At 48.1% G+C, this 16208-nt stretch overlaps 1 protein-coding gene and 1 pseudogene across 1 annotated transcript in view; one reads left to right on the top strand and one right to left on the bottom strand.

Annotated features, from left to right (window-relative positions):
- ZC3H7B (zinc finger CCCH-type containing 7B) overlaps positions 1–16208 on the top strand; it is a 58095-nt gene that overhangs the window by 8518 nt on the left and 33369 nt on the right. The window contains exon 2 of the mRNA XM_007189109.2: positions 16105–16163. Within this exon, the coding sequence (XP_007189171.2) occupies positions 16111–16163 (53 nt within the window). The 5' untranslated portion in view covers positions 16105–16110. The remainder of the gene's footprint in view (positions 1–16104; positions 16164–16208) is intronic.
- On the bottom strand, positions 7787–14144 carry LOC114238717 (60S ribosomal protein L31-like; annotated as a pseudogene).

Here is a 16208-nt window from a genome sequence, read left to right as displayed (position 1 = left end):
GTGGCGGGGTGCAGTGTGGGTCTAGGCTGAAGGCGGCCTGTGGGGGTGAGGGAGCACTTTTGAGTCAGGAGGTGACACTGCGTGGGCTCCAGAGTCCAACTGCCAGAGTTCAAATCCCAGCTCCGTCACTTAGTAACTAACCCTGGCAGGTCACTTCACCTCTTTGTGCCTTGATTTCCTCATCTGTGAAATGAGGATGATAGTAGTACTTCTTAAGGGGTGTTATGAGGATTAAGTATTATACTTAAATCTCTTAGAATAATATCTGGTAAGAGAAAGGGCTTAATAAATGATGACTGAGGGATTTCCCTGGCGGTCCAGTGGTTAGGACTCCATGCTGTCACTGCCCAAGGGCCTGGGTTCCATCCCTGGTTGGGGAACTAAGATCCCACAGGCCACGTGGTGTGCCAAAAAAAAAAAAAAAAGATTACTGAAATCCACATCTTCACTGTTATTCTAGGATTCATGAGACTCCACTTACTCAGAATATGTTTCTCTGTGCTGCTGAGAGATGAATCAGACGCAGCTTCTGGCTTCAAGGAGCTCCTAGTTTAGGGAGAGAATGGGGACATGAGCACATACTTTGAGTTAACTAGGATCGGTGCAGTGCTTGTGAGCTTGGGGTGCTGTGCAGAGGTGGGGTTTGGGGAAGGAAGGCTTCCTGGTAGAGGAGCCACCTCAGCTGAGCTTTTTTTTTTTTTTTTTAATTTATATTAATCCTCTTATTTATTTATTTTTTGGCTGCATTGGGTCTTTGTTGCTGCACGCGGTCTTTCTCTAGCTGTGGCAAGCAGGGTCTACTCTTTGTTGCTGCGTGCGGGCTTCTCATTGCGGTGGCTTTTCTTGTTGTGGAGCACGGGCTCTAGGCACGCGGGCTTCAGTAGTTGTGGCTCGTGGGCTCAGTAGTTATGGCTTGCGGGCTCTAGAGCGCAGGCTCAGTAGTTGTGGTGCTCAGGCTTTGTTGCTCCGCGGCATGTGGGATCTTCCCGGACGAGGGCTCGAACCCGTGTCCCCTGCGTTGGCAGGTGGATTCTTTTTTTTTTTTTTTTTTAATTTTTTTTTAAAGTACATATTTTTTTAAAATTAATTAATTAATTAATTTATTTTTGGCTGTGTTGGGTCTTCGTTTCTGTGCGAGGGCTTTCTCTAGTTGTGGCAAGTGGGGGCTACTCTTCATCGTGGTGCGCGGGCCTCTCACTATCGCGGCCTCTCTCGTTGCGGAGCACAGGCTCCAGACGCACAGGCTCAGTAGTTGTGGCCCACGGGCCCAGTCGCTCCGCGGCACGTGGGATCTTCCCAGACCAGGGCTCGAACCTGTGTCCCCTGCGTTGGCAGGTGGATTCTTAACTACTGCGCCACCAGGGAAGCCCTCAGCTGAGGTTTAAAGAAGCACTGGGCATTAGGGTTGTTCCAGAAAGAGCAGGCAGCTTGAACGGGAAGCTGGATGCTCCGAAGTTGCTGGAGTGTCACATTCCAGGCCTGGCCGTGGGTGGGTGCTGTGTGACCTGGATGCGCAGCTTGGCCTTTGTCCTCCTGGTAGTGGGTGTCATGCAAGGTTTTGTTTGTTTTCTAACTTTCTTCACAGGAAATTGCAAAAATGGTAACAAAGAGTTCCTTCACCCAGCTTCCCTTGATGGTGATATACAGCCAGTATACATGATCAAAACCAGAAAACTGGCATTGGTACATTAGTGGACTACAGAGCTTATTCACTTTCCACCTTTTCTTAAACCTACATTCATTTGTGTGTGTGCACGCACCTGGAAGGGTTTTGATGTCACATGGGGGAGTGACGTTGACATGTATGTCGGATACCCCTGACCACCAAATGGCAGCAGATTGGAAGGAGCTCGACGGAGGCTGTTGGCCAGAGATGATGAGGGCCTGCTAGTGGAGATGATGGGCGAAGAGTGAAGAAGTGTTTGGGAGGTAAAGGTGGAAGGAATTGGAGATTGAGAACAGGATGATGGTTGGATCTAGGACTAGAGTTGGGGAATAATGGGGGAGGAGCAGGATTAGGGGAGAAGCTGCTGAGTGAAGTTTGGGATGTGTTGAGTTAGAAGCACACCCAGCCCAACTGGGACGGGTGCCAGGGAGGACTTTCTGGACACGGAGGCATCCAAGCTGGGTCTTAAAGGATGAGTAGGAGTTGGCTGGGGGTGGGGTGGGGAGGAGGAGGGCATTCCAGGTAGAGGGTTCAGGATTAGGAAAGACACAGAGGTCATAAACAGTCTGGGTATTGGACATCTGGGTAGCACTTCCCAGAAGGTAAGAGATGTGAATCTGAAATATTGGGGAGGGGGTGAGCCTGGTGGGAGGAATAGATTTGTGAGTCACTGACATGACTCATGAGATCATGAAATGCAAGAGCTCATCTGGGAAGAGCATGTCAAGTGAGGAGAGCAGGAACACCATCCCTTAAATGGAAGACCTGGGCAGAGGAGGAGGAGGACCAGCGGACGCAGCCAAGGGTCCTAGAAGAGGCCAGTAAAAAACTGTCCCCCACTGGACTCAGCAGCTAGGAGGTCCCTGGGATGGGGAGGACCCTTGGCAAGCACCCTCAGTGGAGTGGGCATGGGCTTGCTGTGAGTAGGAAGTGAGGATGTGGGAACAGCGTAGACAACCCTTTCATGAAATGTGACCAAGAGGCGGAAGGGATAAATTGGGAGACTGGGACTGACATATACACACTACTGTATATAAAATAGGTAACTAATAAGAACCTGCTGTATAGCACAGGGAAGTCCACTCAGTACTCTGTAATGGCCTATATGGGAAAAGAATCTAAAAAAAAAGAGTGGATATATGTGTATGTACAACTGATTCATTTTGCTATACACCTGAAACTAACACAACATTGTAAACTATACTCCAATAAAAATTTTTTTTAAATGTGACCAAGAAAGGGAATCAAGGTTGTGCTAGCCAGAAGGGGATTCAGGAGCAGAGGAGGGAATTATTTTGGGGGTGGGGGAGTCTTGAGCATGATGACACACTCAGGGTCCTGGGGCTGGGGCTGATTACTTAATGGGCGACAACAAGGGTAATTATGGTGATGTGTTTGGGCCCTGGGGCCAGGCTGCTAGGGTTTGAATCCCAGCTCTACCTAGTTTCAGCTGTGTGACCTTGGGCAAGTCACTTAACTTCTCTGTGCCTCTGTTTCCTCCTCCACAAGATGAGAATGATAGCAGTCCCTATCTCATAGGATTGTGTGATCCTTAAGGAAGGTATTATGTGTATAGGGATCATGACAGCCCCTGGAACATGGTAGCCACTCAGGAAATGTTAATATTATTACCTGATTGTGAATTTATCTCGGTCTCAATTTTTCTCATTTATTTATTCAACACTCATTCATTCTTATCTAGGTAATGCTTGGATTGGATGAGTTGATACTCATTCATCCATTTTTTTTTTTTTTTAAGAATTTCACTTTTATTGATTTATTTATTTATTTATGGCTGTGTTGGGTCTTCATTTCTGTGCGAGGGCTTTCTCTAGTTGCGGCAAGTGGGGGCCACTCTTCATCGCGGTGCGTGGGCCTCTCACTATTGCGGCCTCTTTTGTTGCGGAGCACAGGCTCCAGACGTGCAGGCTCAGTAGTTGTGGCACACAGGCTTAGTTGCTCCACGGCATGTGGGATCTTCCCAGACCAGGGCTCGAACCCGTGTCCCCTGCATTGGCAGGCAGATTCTCAACCACTGCGCCACCAGGGAAGCCCCATCCATTTCTTTTTCATCCAAACCACCATTTCCTGAGCACTTCCTCTGTGTCAAGCATGGGCCAGACGTTGAGATTTTGGAGGGGCTAGCTCAGTCCCTGCCTGGTCAGATGAAGATCTAAGTCTTTAAAATTCTGTCATTTTCAGACCCTTCTCCAAAATGGAAAAAACAATGTGTTTCCTTCATGGTTCTCAGGTCAACTGTTTGGTCTTTTTCTTGGGAAGAACAGTCCATGGACATTTTGGCAGTCCTGGAGCACTGGGCTTAAAATCAGGCTACTGGTTCCCATTTGGCCCCTGTCCTACTGTTGGCCTGATGTCAGTCATCTCATTTTGTATTTTAAATTACAAGGCTAATACTTTTTTTTTTTTTTTTTTTTTTTTGTAGTATCTTTGTCTGGTTTTGGTATCAGGGTGATGGTGGCCTCATAGAATGAGTTTGGGAATGTTCCTTCCTCTGCAATTTTTTGGAAGAGTTTGAGAAGGATAGGTGTTAGCCCTTCTCTAAATGTTTGATAGAATTCACCTGTGAAGCCGTCTGGTCCTGGACTTTTCGTTTGTTGGAAGATTTTTTTTTTTTTTTTTTTTTTAATAAATTTATTTATTTATTTATTTATTTATGGCTGTGTTGGGTCTTCATTTCTGTGTGAGGGCTTTCTCCAGTTGCGGCAAGCGGGCGTCACTCTTCATCGCGGTGCGCGGGCCTCTCACTATCGCGGCCTCTCTTGTCGCGGAGCACAGGCTCCAGACGCGCAGGCTCAGTAGTTGTGGCACACGGGCTTAGTTGCTCCGCGGCATGTGGGATCCTCCCAGACCAGGGCTCGAACCCGTGTCCCCTGCACCGGCAGGCGGACTCTCAACCACTGCACCACCAGGGAAGCCCTGTTGGAAGATTTTTAATCACAGTTTCAATTTCATTCCTTGTGATTGATCTGTTCATATTTTCTGTTTCTTCCTGGTTCAGTCTTGGAAGGTTATACCTTTCTAAGAATTTGTCCATTTCTTCCAGGTTGTCCATTTTATTGGCATAGAGTTGCTTGTAGTAGTCTCTTAGGATGCTTTGTATTTCTGCAGTGTCTGTTGTAACTTCTTTTTCATTTTTAATTTTATTGATTTGAGTACTCTCCCTCTTTTTCTTGATGAGTCTGGCTAATGGTTTATCAATTTTGTTTATCTTCTGAAAGAACCAGCTTTTAGTTGTATTGATCTTTGCTATTGTTTTCTTTGTTTCTATTTCACTTATTTCTGCTCTGATCTTTATGATTTCTTTCCTTCTGCTAACTTTGGGTTTTGTTTGTTCTTCTTTCTCTAGTTCCTTTAGGTGTAAGGTTAGATTGTTTACTTGAGATTTTTCTTGTTTCTTTAGGTAGGCTTGTATAGCTATAAATTTCCCTCTTAGAACTGCTTTGCTGCATCCCGTAGGTTTTGGATCGTCGTGTTTTCATTGTCATTTGTCTCTAGGTATTTTTTGATTTCCTCTTTGATTTCTTCAGTGATCTCTTGGTTATTTAGTAACGTACTGTTTAGCCTCCATGTGTTTCTGCTTTTTACGTTTTTTTCCCTGTAATTCATTTCTAATCTCATGGCGTTGTGGTCAGAAAAGATGCTTGATATGATTTCAATTTTCTTAAATTTACTGAGGCTTGATTTGTGACCCAAGATGTGATCTATCCTGGAGAATGTTCCGTGCGCACTTGAGAAGAAAGTGTAATCTGCTGTTTTTGGATGGAATGTCCTATAAATATCAATTAAATCTATCTGGTCTATTGTGTGATTTAAAGCTTCTGTTTCCTTATTTATTTTCCTTTTGGATGATCTGTCCATTGGTGTGAGGTGTTAAAGTCCCCCACTATTATTGTGTTACTGTTGATTTCCTCTTTTATAGCTGTTAGCAGTTGCCTTATGTATTGAGGTGCTCCTATGTTGGGTGCATATATATTTATAATTGTTATATCTTCTTCTTGGATTGATCCCTTGATCATTATGTAGTGTCCTTCCTTGTCTCTTGTAACATTCTTTATTTTAAAGTCTATTTTATCTGATATGAGTATTGCTACTCCAGCTTTCTTTTGATTTCCATTTGCATGGAATCTCTTTTTCCATCCCCTCACTTTCAGTCTGTATGTGTCCCTAGGTCTGAAGTGGGTCTCTTGTAGACAGCATATATATGGGTCTTGTTTTTGTATCCATTCAGCAAGCCTGTGTCTTTTGGTTGGAGCATTTAATCCATTCACGTTTAAGGTAATTATCGATATGTATGTTCCTATGACCATTTTCTTAACTGTTTTGGGTTTGTTTTTGTAGGTCCTTTTCTTCTCTTGTGTTTCCCACTTAGAGAAGTTCCTTTAGCATTTGTTGTAGAGCTGGTTTGGTGGTGCTGAATTCTCTTAGCTTTTGCTTGTCTGTAAAGCTTTTGATTTCTCCATCAAATCTAAATGAGATCCTTGCCAGGTAGAGTAATCTTGGTTGTAGGTTCTTCCCTTTCATCACTTTAAGTATATCATGCCACTCCCTTCTGGCTTGTAGAGTTTCTGCTGAGAAATCAGCTGTTAACCTTATGGGAGTTCCCTTGTATGTTATTTGTCGTTTTTCTCTTGCTGCCTTCAATAATTTTTCTTTGTCTTTAATTTTTGCCAACTTGATTACTATGTGTCTCGGCTTGTTTCTCCTTGGGTTTATCCTGTATGGGACTCGCTGCGCTTCCTGGACTTGGGTGGCTATTTCCTTTCCCATGTTAGGGAAGTTTTCAACTATAGTCTCTTCAAATATTTTCTCTGGTCCTTTCTCTCTCTCTTCTCCTTCTGGGACCCCTATAATGTGAATGTTGTTGCGTTTAATGTTGTCCCAGAGGTCTCTTAGGCTGTCTTCATTTCTTTTCATTCTTTTTTCTTTAGTCTGTTCTGCAGCAGTGAATTCCACCATTCTGTCTTCCAGGTCACTTGTCCGTTCTTCTGCCTCAGTTATTCTGCTATTGATTCCTTCTAGTGTAGTTTTCATTTCAGTTATTGTATTGTTCATCTCTGTTTGTTTGTTCTTTAATTCTTCTAGGTCTTTGTTAAACATTTCTTGCATCTTCTCGATCTTTGCCTCCATTCTTATTCCAAGGTCCTGGATCATCTTCACTATCATTATTCTGAATTCTTTTTCTGGAAGGTTGCCTATCTCCACTTCATTTAGTTGTTTTTCTGGGGTTTTATCTTGTTCCTTCATCTGGTATATAGCCCTCTGCCATTTCATCTTGTCTATCTTTCTGTGAACGTGGTTTTTGTTCCACAGGCTGCAGGATTATAGTTTTTCTTGCTTCTGCTGTCTGCCCTCTGGTGGTTGAGGCTATCTAAGAGGCTTGATGGGAGGCTCTACAAGGCTAATACTTGCTCTCTGCAAAAAGTCCAAACCATGCTGAAGCATATAAGGCAGAAAGGAAAGTGGTCTGTGTGCTGTTGCCTCTTGGCAGATCCCAATTCCCGGAGAGAACCAGTTAAATTGGAGAATATTCTCTCACACAGATGTAATCATACAACCCAAAATGTCCTGAAATCTGCTTTTTTCCTTTCTCAACCATGTACAGAGACATCTCCATGACAATACATATAGATTCAATAGCTGCATTGTATTCCATAATGCAAATGATTGATTAAGCTAATTCTTTTCTGGTGGACATTAAGGTTGCTTCTAGTTTTTTATTCCTTAAAAAAAAAAAAAAGAATCCCTGGGGAGTTCCCTGGTGGTCCAGGGGTTAAGACTCCGTGCTCCCAATGCAGCGGGCCCAGGTTTGATCGCTGGTCAGGGAACTAGATCCGCATGCCTGCAACTAAGAGCCTGCGTGCCGTAACTAAAAATTCCGCATGCTTAAACTAAAAGATCCTGCACGGTTCAGCGAAGATCCCACACGCAGCAGTGAAGATCCTGAGTGCCACAGCTAAGACTCAGTGCAGCCAAATAAATAAATAAATAAATATATTTTTTAAACCCCTGTACAAATATAATTTGAGGGCTTGTACAAGGATTTTGGTAGGTTAAATTCTTGGGAGAGAAATTTCTGGGTCAAAGAGAAAGGGCATTTTATCATTTGGAAGGCTTTTGGCTGCAAGTAACAGAATTCCTTCCTCAAAATGGAGTTTATTAAAATCTCAAGTGATAAATGAGGCAGAGCAGTTCAAGGGTGAGTTTATTGAGTCAGTTTATTAAACACCTTTGGGCAGTCTTTCTTCTCTGCCATCTTCTTACTACACTCTGCCATACAGCAGCAGGAAAAGGAATTATTTCTCCTGTCCCATTTTAAGTGTGAAGGAAGTCTTTCCCAGAAGCCCCTTAGCTGATTTCCTCTCCTTCCTATTGGCCAGGGTGATGTCACATACCCTCGTCCAAGCCAATCCTGGCGAGGAAAAGGACCGTTACGATTGGTTTAGCCCAGTGCAGCTTCACCGGGGTACCTGGGAAAGCAACAGTATCGGGGCAGTGCCAGGGAGGAGGAAGGGAAGCTGGCTGCTGGGTAGGCAGCTTGCTCATTTTGGCAGACGTTGCTTCACAGACACCATCAGTTCACCCACTCAGTGTATTGGCAGTGTTGGAGAGTGCCCATTCCTCTGCCTCATCGACCTGGCTCTCTTCTCTCATTAGCCTCATGAGTGAAAAGTGTCGTCTTGTTGTTTTAACATGTGGATCTGTCATCAGTGAGTTTCTTTTCCTTTTTTTTTTGGCTGTGCCACACAGCTTGTGGGATCTTAGTTCCCCAACCAGGGATCGAACACAGGCCCCTAGCCGTGAAAGCACTGAGTCCTAACCACTGGACTGCCAGGGAATTCCCTGAGGATCATTTCTTTTATTTTTTTTTAAATAAATTTATTTATTTATTTTTGGCTGCATTCGGTCTTCGTTGCTGTGCACAGGCTTTCTCTAGTTGTGGCGAGTGGGGGCTACTCTTCCTTGCAGTGCACGGGCTTCTCATAGCGGTGGCTTCTCTTGTTGCAGAGCACAGGCTCTAGGCACGCGGGCTTCAGTAGTTGTGGCACGCGGGCTCAGTAGTTGCGGCTCGCGGGCTCTAGAGCGCAGGCTCAGTAGTTGTGGCGCACGGGCTTTGTTGCTCTGTGGCATGTGGGATCTTCCTGGACCAGGGATCGAACCCCTGTCCCCTGCATTGGCAGGCGGATTCTTAACCACTGCGCCACCAGGGAAGTCTCCCTGAGTAACTTTTCTTAATGAATTATATTTCCTGTGAATTTCCTGTTCATGTTCTTTGCCCATTTTTTAAAGTAATCATAGTGATTATAAAATAAAAATAGTTGATATTAAATGTTTGTCTTGTGTCAGACATCTCATTGAACCTTCACATCAACCCTTTACGGTAGATATTACTTTTCCTGTTTTAGAGGCGAGGGAAGTGAGACACCAAGAAATTAAGCAGCTTGTATACAGCTAATAGGGAACAGATCTTGGAGTTGAACCCAGGTGTGCACCTGGGTGTGAGGTCAGGTACTATGCTGATACATTGAGGGAATCATTTTCTGTTGGCTCTAATTCACAGCTGTATTTCTGAGAAGAGCCCATTTGAGGCAGATCCATCTTGAAATTCCTAAATTATAAGAACCTGGACCCAGAGTTGGGGGACTGCCCAGCTTGGCGGTGGGAATCTTTTTTCTTTAAAAAGGAATGAGATTTGTTTGGCTTACATGCTCCTTGCTCCTCCACCAAGTGCCCTATCCGAGTCGTGCCTGACCCTCACCCTTGAGGAACTCGCCTCCCTCTTTAGCTGAGAACACATGATCTTTTAACCACTGTCTTAGTCTGCTCTGGCTGCTTAACAAAGTATCATAGACTGGGTGTCTTAAACAACAGAAATTTATTTTCTCGCAGTTTTGGAGGGTGGACGACCCAGATCAAGGTGCTGGCGGATTTGGTTTCTAGTGAGAGCTCTCTTGTGCTTGCAGACAGCTGGCTGCCTTCTCACTGTGGCCTCATCTGGCCTTTGCTTGGTGATGCCTGCCTTCGGGGAGAGGGAGGGAGAACTCTCTGGTGTCTCTTCTAATAAAGACACTAATCCTGGGCTTCCCTGGTGGCTCAGTGGTTAAGAATCCACCTGCCAATGCAGGGGACACGGGTTCGAGCCCTGGTCCTGGAAGATCCCACATGCCTCAGAGCAGCTAAGCCCGTGCGCCACGGCTGCTGAGCCTGCACTCTAGAGCCCGTGAGCCACAACTACTGACCCCGTGTGCCACAACTACTGAAGCCCACGCGCCTAGAGCCCGTGCTCTGCGACAAGAGAGGCCACCGCAGTGGGAGGCCCGCGCACTGCAGCGAAGAGTAGCCCCCGTTCACCGCAGCTAGAGAAAGCCCGCGTGCAGCAACGAAGACCCAACGCAGCCAAAAATAAATAAATTAAAAAAAAAAAAAAAAAAAAAAAAGGACACTAATCCTATCAGATCAGGACCCTACCCTTATAACCCCATTTAACCTTAATTACCTCCTTTGAGGCCCTATTTCCAAACAGTCACATTGGGGGTTAGGGCTTCCAATATAAGGTTTTCAGGGGACACAAACATTCAATCTATCAATTCTGCCCTTGCCCCACCCCCCAAATTCATGTTCTCATCACATGCAAAATGGATTCATTCCATCCCGATAGCCCCCGAATTCTTAACTAATTCCAGCATCAAGTCTCAAGTTCAGAGTCTCATCTGAATCAGATATGGTTAAGACTGGAGGTGTGATTCATCCTGAAGCAAAATTCCTCTCCAGCTGTGAAGTTTTGAAACCAGACAAGTTATAAGGTTTCAAAATACAATGGTGGGACAGGCATGGGATAGACATTTCCATTCCAAAAGGGATTCATCGGAAAGAAGAAAGAGGTCACAGGTTCCAGGCAAATCCAAAGCCCAATGGGGCAAATTCCATTCGAGTTTCAGGCTTGAGAAGCATCTTTGGCTTGATGTTCCCCCTTCCCGGCCCACTGGGGCACAGCATCACCCCCACAGCTCTTCCAGCACTTTGCCCCCCAAGGCTCTGAACCTGTTGAAAAGGAGGCAGTGGCCCCACCCTTTGAAACCAAGGAGGCAGCCCTGATGATCTCTGAATTATCTTTGGGGTTATATTTCCCTTTTCTTAAAGGATAGAGCATGTTTGCAGCCAAATCGCTCTATGATCCTGTCCTGTAGAATTCCAGAAGTCCTGCAGCCTTCTTTCATTCCGTCATCCAGCCTTCTCTGTCCCCTTTAGTTCAAACTGGCATTATTTCTGCTGGTATAATTCCATCTCTATTTCTGACTTCTGCTGATGGCTGATTTGATCCATACTAATCTCCTTACCAAACGGCTGTTCAGCCACACCCTAGGTGTTCTCTGCAGAACACTCCGTCTCATTTTTTGCAATATGGGTAAGCTGAGAATGTTCTAATTCTTCAAGTTCTGGTTCCTTTTGTTAAATGATTCCTTCTTCAATTCATCTCTCTTCTCTCGTATTTTACCATAAGCGGTAAGGAGGACTCATGCCACAACTTCCATACCTGGCTTAGAAAGCTCCTCTGCTAAATATTGTTTCATCGCTTGCAAAGTCTACCTTCCACCAAACACTAGAACACTATTCAGCCAAGTCCTTTGCCACTTTCCAACAAGGATCACCCTTCCTCCGGTTTCCAGTAACCTGTCCTTCATTTTCATCTGAGATCTCACCAGAATTGCCTTAGTGTCCATATTTTTACCAACAGTCCTTTCATGGCAGTCTGGGGTTTTTTCTAGAATGTACCACAAAACTCTTTCAGCCTCTACGCATCGTCCAGCTCCAAAGCCACTTTTGCATTTTTAGTGTTTGTTATAGTAGCACCCCACTTCTCGGTACCAAAATCTCTATTCGTCTAGCCAGGCTACCAGAAGAAAATACTGGATCAGAGCCCTACCCTCGTGACCACATTTAACCTGAATTACTTCCTCAGAGGCCCCTTCTCCAAGTACAGTCACACTGGGGGTTAGGGCTTCAACATATTAATTTGGGCGGGGACACAAACATTTAATTCATAACAACCACCTATAAAAATGTTCTTCCCAGGGAGGGAAACTGAGGAAAAGGGAGGCGTGTGGGGCATTAGATGACTGGCAGTTTTGCTAATGAGATAAAATCTATTTGCCAGCCCTGGCCTGGGAACTTTACACTCAATAAAATGAATCTAGAGTGGTCGATATATAGATCCTGGGACAGGAAATTGAGAGAAACATATTTTTGTGTGGGAGCCTTCCCCCCAGTCACTCCACAGACACATCTGCCTTCTCTGGGACACAAGCGCTCACGGACACCAAGCACAGGCTCAGGTGCCTGGGAAGGTTGCTGAGCGGTTCCGCCTCTACTGTGCCTTTGAGGGGGGAAGGCAGCAGTGTCTTTACCAGCCTAAAGTCAGCAGTTGTAGGCCTTGTGAGCCATCTGAGCCTCACTCTCCCCATCTCTCAAATGTGGGTCCCAGCATGGTCCAGCCCACAGTCAGGATCAGATAAAATGTGGGAGATGACAGTGATTTCATAAACCATCACATGCAGCCTGCCAGAAGGCCTGCCCTCCCTGACACCAAGGAGCCAACTCCTACTCAACCTTCAAAACCCAATTCAGACGTTGCCCCTTTTGAGGAGCTTCCACTTTCTTTGTGCCTCATCCCAGCCTGTTTACCACAGGAGTCTGGTTTGGGGTACGGCTGCTGGGATATCTTTGCATGCCTCTAACTAGGTTGTAAGGCCTGGGTAAGGTAGGCACCCTGGCCTTCTCATCTGCATATAATGGGCATATGGCAAATGTTGACTTGAATGTCCAGCACAGGTATTCTGATCTAATAGCCACCATTTATTAAGTGTCTGCGGTATACCAGGCCCTGAAATGAGCACCTTCTATGTATTAATCCTGTTGGCGGGTGCTAGTTGTAATCTCCAATTTACCCAGCAGGAAACTGCCACTCAGGGGATCTGAACCCCTCTCCATAGCCCACGTGCATGGCCGAACTGCTCCTTTGGGATTTTGGTGGTCAGAGAAGTGGATTCACACACCCACCTGGTGAGGAGCCTTCTTCATACTGCCTGGGGCAGAGAATGTTTATTCCCTGGCATGGGCTTCAGACTTATCAGGAATTGCCACTGGGAGGGTTACAGGCAGCATTTGTTTCTGTTTGCTCAGACCTCAGGGCCTAGAGAACTGACTCAGAGGTGCGTCTCTGACCACTGAGGTTTTCTGAGAGGACTGCGGGCTGAACGGGGCCGGGGGTTGGGGGTGAGGGACCGTAGTAGGGCAGGCGTTCCCACGAGGCATGGGCTGGTGTGGGGAATTTTGTGTGTGTGTGTGGTTCTATAACTTTATTGGACAATCACCAGTTAGTTCTCATCCACACTAACTGTACATTTTTTAAAGTGGTGACAGGTACATAGGTAACCAACTTATAGAGTTTGTTTGGTGACTCTTCATCTTCATTATGTTTTCTGGACAACCACACACGGATACGGTATGGGACATTCCTTATTCCTTTGGCCTAGACAGTTTTGTTGAGCCTGGTGTCAGTGTGTCCATCTGGAGTTCCCATCTCCTTTGTGGCAGATTTCTGGATTTCTTTGAGTGCCCAAGGGGCGCGCTTCTTGAAACCCACCCCATGGATGCACCTGTGAATGTTGACAGTGTATTCTCTGGTCACTACCTCGTTGATGGTGGACCAGCCCTTCTTCTTCTCGCCACCCTTCTTTGCGGGAGCCGTCCTGAGGGGCCAGGGTTGGAAAAGATGGTGTGGGGAACTGGGCCAGCAAAGGTAAAGAGAGGCTCTAGGCTGGGTAGGACAGAGTCTGATTTGTGGTTAGAAAGACCCCTGTGATGACCTTGAGGAGATGGGGGCAGTGAGGAGGCTGGTCCTTGTCTGGGGCAGGTGGTGTGGAGGGACAGGCGTGGCAGCTGTGGCCACGCCCTGTGCCGCTGGCCATCAGGCCTGCGGCACCTTCCCCCATCCCACAGCTCCCCTGCCAATGCTGGGCCTCCCTGTGTGGTGATGGGTGCACCCTTGTCTTCCCCACCCGAAGACCCTCTCTTCCAGGGCAAGGATTGGGCCTGACCCCAGGCCCCCAGGAAATAGGGTGAATGAGTGTGTGACGGTCGTGTTGACGGGACCAGGAGCGGCTCCGTGGAGGAGCCAGGCTTTGAAGGATGGATGGAATTTCGTTCACAGGCTGGAGAGGAGCATGGCTGCACAGGTGGAAGGACCTGCAGAGGCGCAGGCTGGGAGACAGGAAACCCCAGCAGCCTGTTCCGGCTGGAGGCCTGCGTGGGGCGTGGGTGTGAGGATGATGAGAGCTTGCGTCACAGAAAGGGACACTGAGGACAGAGAGACTGTCCAAGAGACCTGCTCAGCGACGCACAGGCGGCCCAGGGCCACCGCAGCCTGCCTCCTGCAGGAGAACAGGATCTTTGTGTCCATCCCAGGGACACTTGCAGAGGTTTTGGCAGGAGGGAGGAGCGGTGCTGGAGGACACACACTTCCGCGGTTGTTGGACTGTTGCTCTGAGCCAGCTGCTCTGCACGTGTCTAACCCCTCACGACAGCCAGTGCGGTGGGAGTGCCATCAGCCCCACTTTCCCCATCAGGAAAATGACTGAGGTCCAAAGTCACATTGTGTGCACATGCTGGCCTTCACACCCAGGTCTGAGTCCAGAGCCCTGGCCCAAGGCCCTGGCAGGGTGAGCAAGCATGTAGTGAGCACTTGCCAGTGGCCCTGGCCCTGCCTGGGGCGGGGAGCTGCTGTGTGCGACAGTGTTCTGGGAGCCTGAAGACGCGGTGTGGCTCTACACCTCCTGGGAAGGACAAGCAGGAGGAGGGAGGTTCCGGTGGCCTGAGCTCTTTGCTCCCGTACTCTAGTCTCCTTGGAGCCTCACAGACACCCTGCCGGCCCCGGGCCACAAGGCGTCTCACAGCTCAGAGTGTGGGGAAGGAAGTGGCCCTTGACAAGCTGGGTTCCAGCCCTGTTTGCCCGGTCATTGGTCGAGTGACCTTGGGAAAGAGACTTCACGTCTTCGTGCCCCACTTTCCTCATCTGTAAAATGGGTTTAGTGACCCCTGCCTGCTTACCTTATGTGAGGACAACGTGGTAGAACCCAGGTGGAAATAAAGGACAAGGAAGTAGAGAATTTTTAGAAGGTGTCAATTTGATACACTTGCTGCCTCTCCAAAGTAGCTGGGTGTTTTTTACACCTTTTTACACCTCTTTGCCAGTGAGGCAGTGAGGATCCACTCCCCGTGTCCACATACCGGCCCTCTGTGGATGCTGTGCGGGGGCCGAGGTACAAAGTGGAGGCCCGTCCCCCAGTCCCGGGCTGGGCAGTCCCACCTCCCAGCCTTGCCCGTATCCTCTTGCAGTACCGGTTTGATGGGGCAGAGCATGGAAAGGGCCCATGAATGGCTGGGACAGAAAGTGCTGGCCAGCTGGGCCGTGGGCACCCAGCCTCCGAATCTGACCCGGGGAAGGCCCAGCCCCCTCCTGGCTGGCACTGCGTGGGACCAGCTGACCTCCACGGCTGCAGGGAGCGGGAGCCCGGCGGGCTGTCTGGATCTGGCCATGAGCTCCCAGCTCCCGGGGGCTCACCCTGGAGGTACCAGACCCCTAGCTGCTCTGTCTGAGCCTCCCTTCTCCTTAAGCACCCCTGCCTTCAGTTTTCACTCCCTTCATCTCTGGAGCACATCCCTGCACGAGTTCAGTGCCTTTCACTTGCTGTGCAACTTCGGGCCATCCCTCAGCCTCTCTGAGCCTCGGTCTCCCTCATCCGTAACGTGGGGAATTCCCTCCACCTCGCCGAGATGGTGCGGGTACCGGGCCACCCCGGCCTGGTGCAGTGGGGGCCAGGCAGCTCATGAAGGGGTCTCCCTGAGCTTTGGTTTCCTCCTTGGTAAAATGGGGACAAAATGACACCCGCCTCATGGCAGATTCAGTGAGACCCTCATACAGAGTGCCTGGCCCACGTGTGGTGCTACGTTGTAGCTGTGATCGTCGGCATTGTTTTTCTGTGTCTCTTCTCCCCAAACTGTGCTTAGTGGTAAAACAAGGTTTCTCCCTTGAACTTGAGGGTATCCTGTGCAGTATTGCAGCCCCAGCCACGCATGGGAAAGGGCAGGTGGCCTCCAAGCAGCCCGGGCCCATCAAAGTCACTGTGCAAACTCAGGGTCCAGTGGGACGTGGGTGTGGAGGGCAGAGCTGTGTATCTGGTTCAGACACTCTGTGTAGACCTCAAGACAGGTCACCGCCCTCAGGGACACTCCCGCCACCCCCCCCCCGGCACCTGTGAGGTGGGGTGAGCACGGGAGTGAGGGAGCACACGTTGGGGGCTTGGGGGTTGGACGGTGACTGGCCCCCGCTGACTGCCTGATGGATTGTGTTCTCTCCCCAGAGACTGATGGAGAGGCAGAGACGGAAAGCGGACATCGAGAAGGGGCTGCAGTTCATTCAGTGAGTGTGCGGTGGGCCCAGCTGGGCAGGGTCCCCTGAGGCATC

The sequence above is a fragment of the Balaenoptera acutorostrata genome, chromosome 11 (genome assembly GCF_949987535.1).
Source record: "Balaenoptera acutorostrata chromosome 11, mBalAcu1.1, whole genome shotgun sequence".
In the NCBI taxonomy this organism is placed as follows: domain Eukaryota; kingdom Metazoa; phylum Chordata; class Mammalia; order Artiodactyla; family Balaenopteridae; genus Balaenoptera; species Balaenoptera acutorostrata.
The sequence above is the reverse complement of the archived record's forward strand: the minus strand, read 5'-3'. Positions and strand labels throughout refer to the sequence as shown.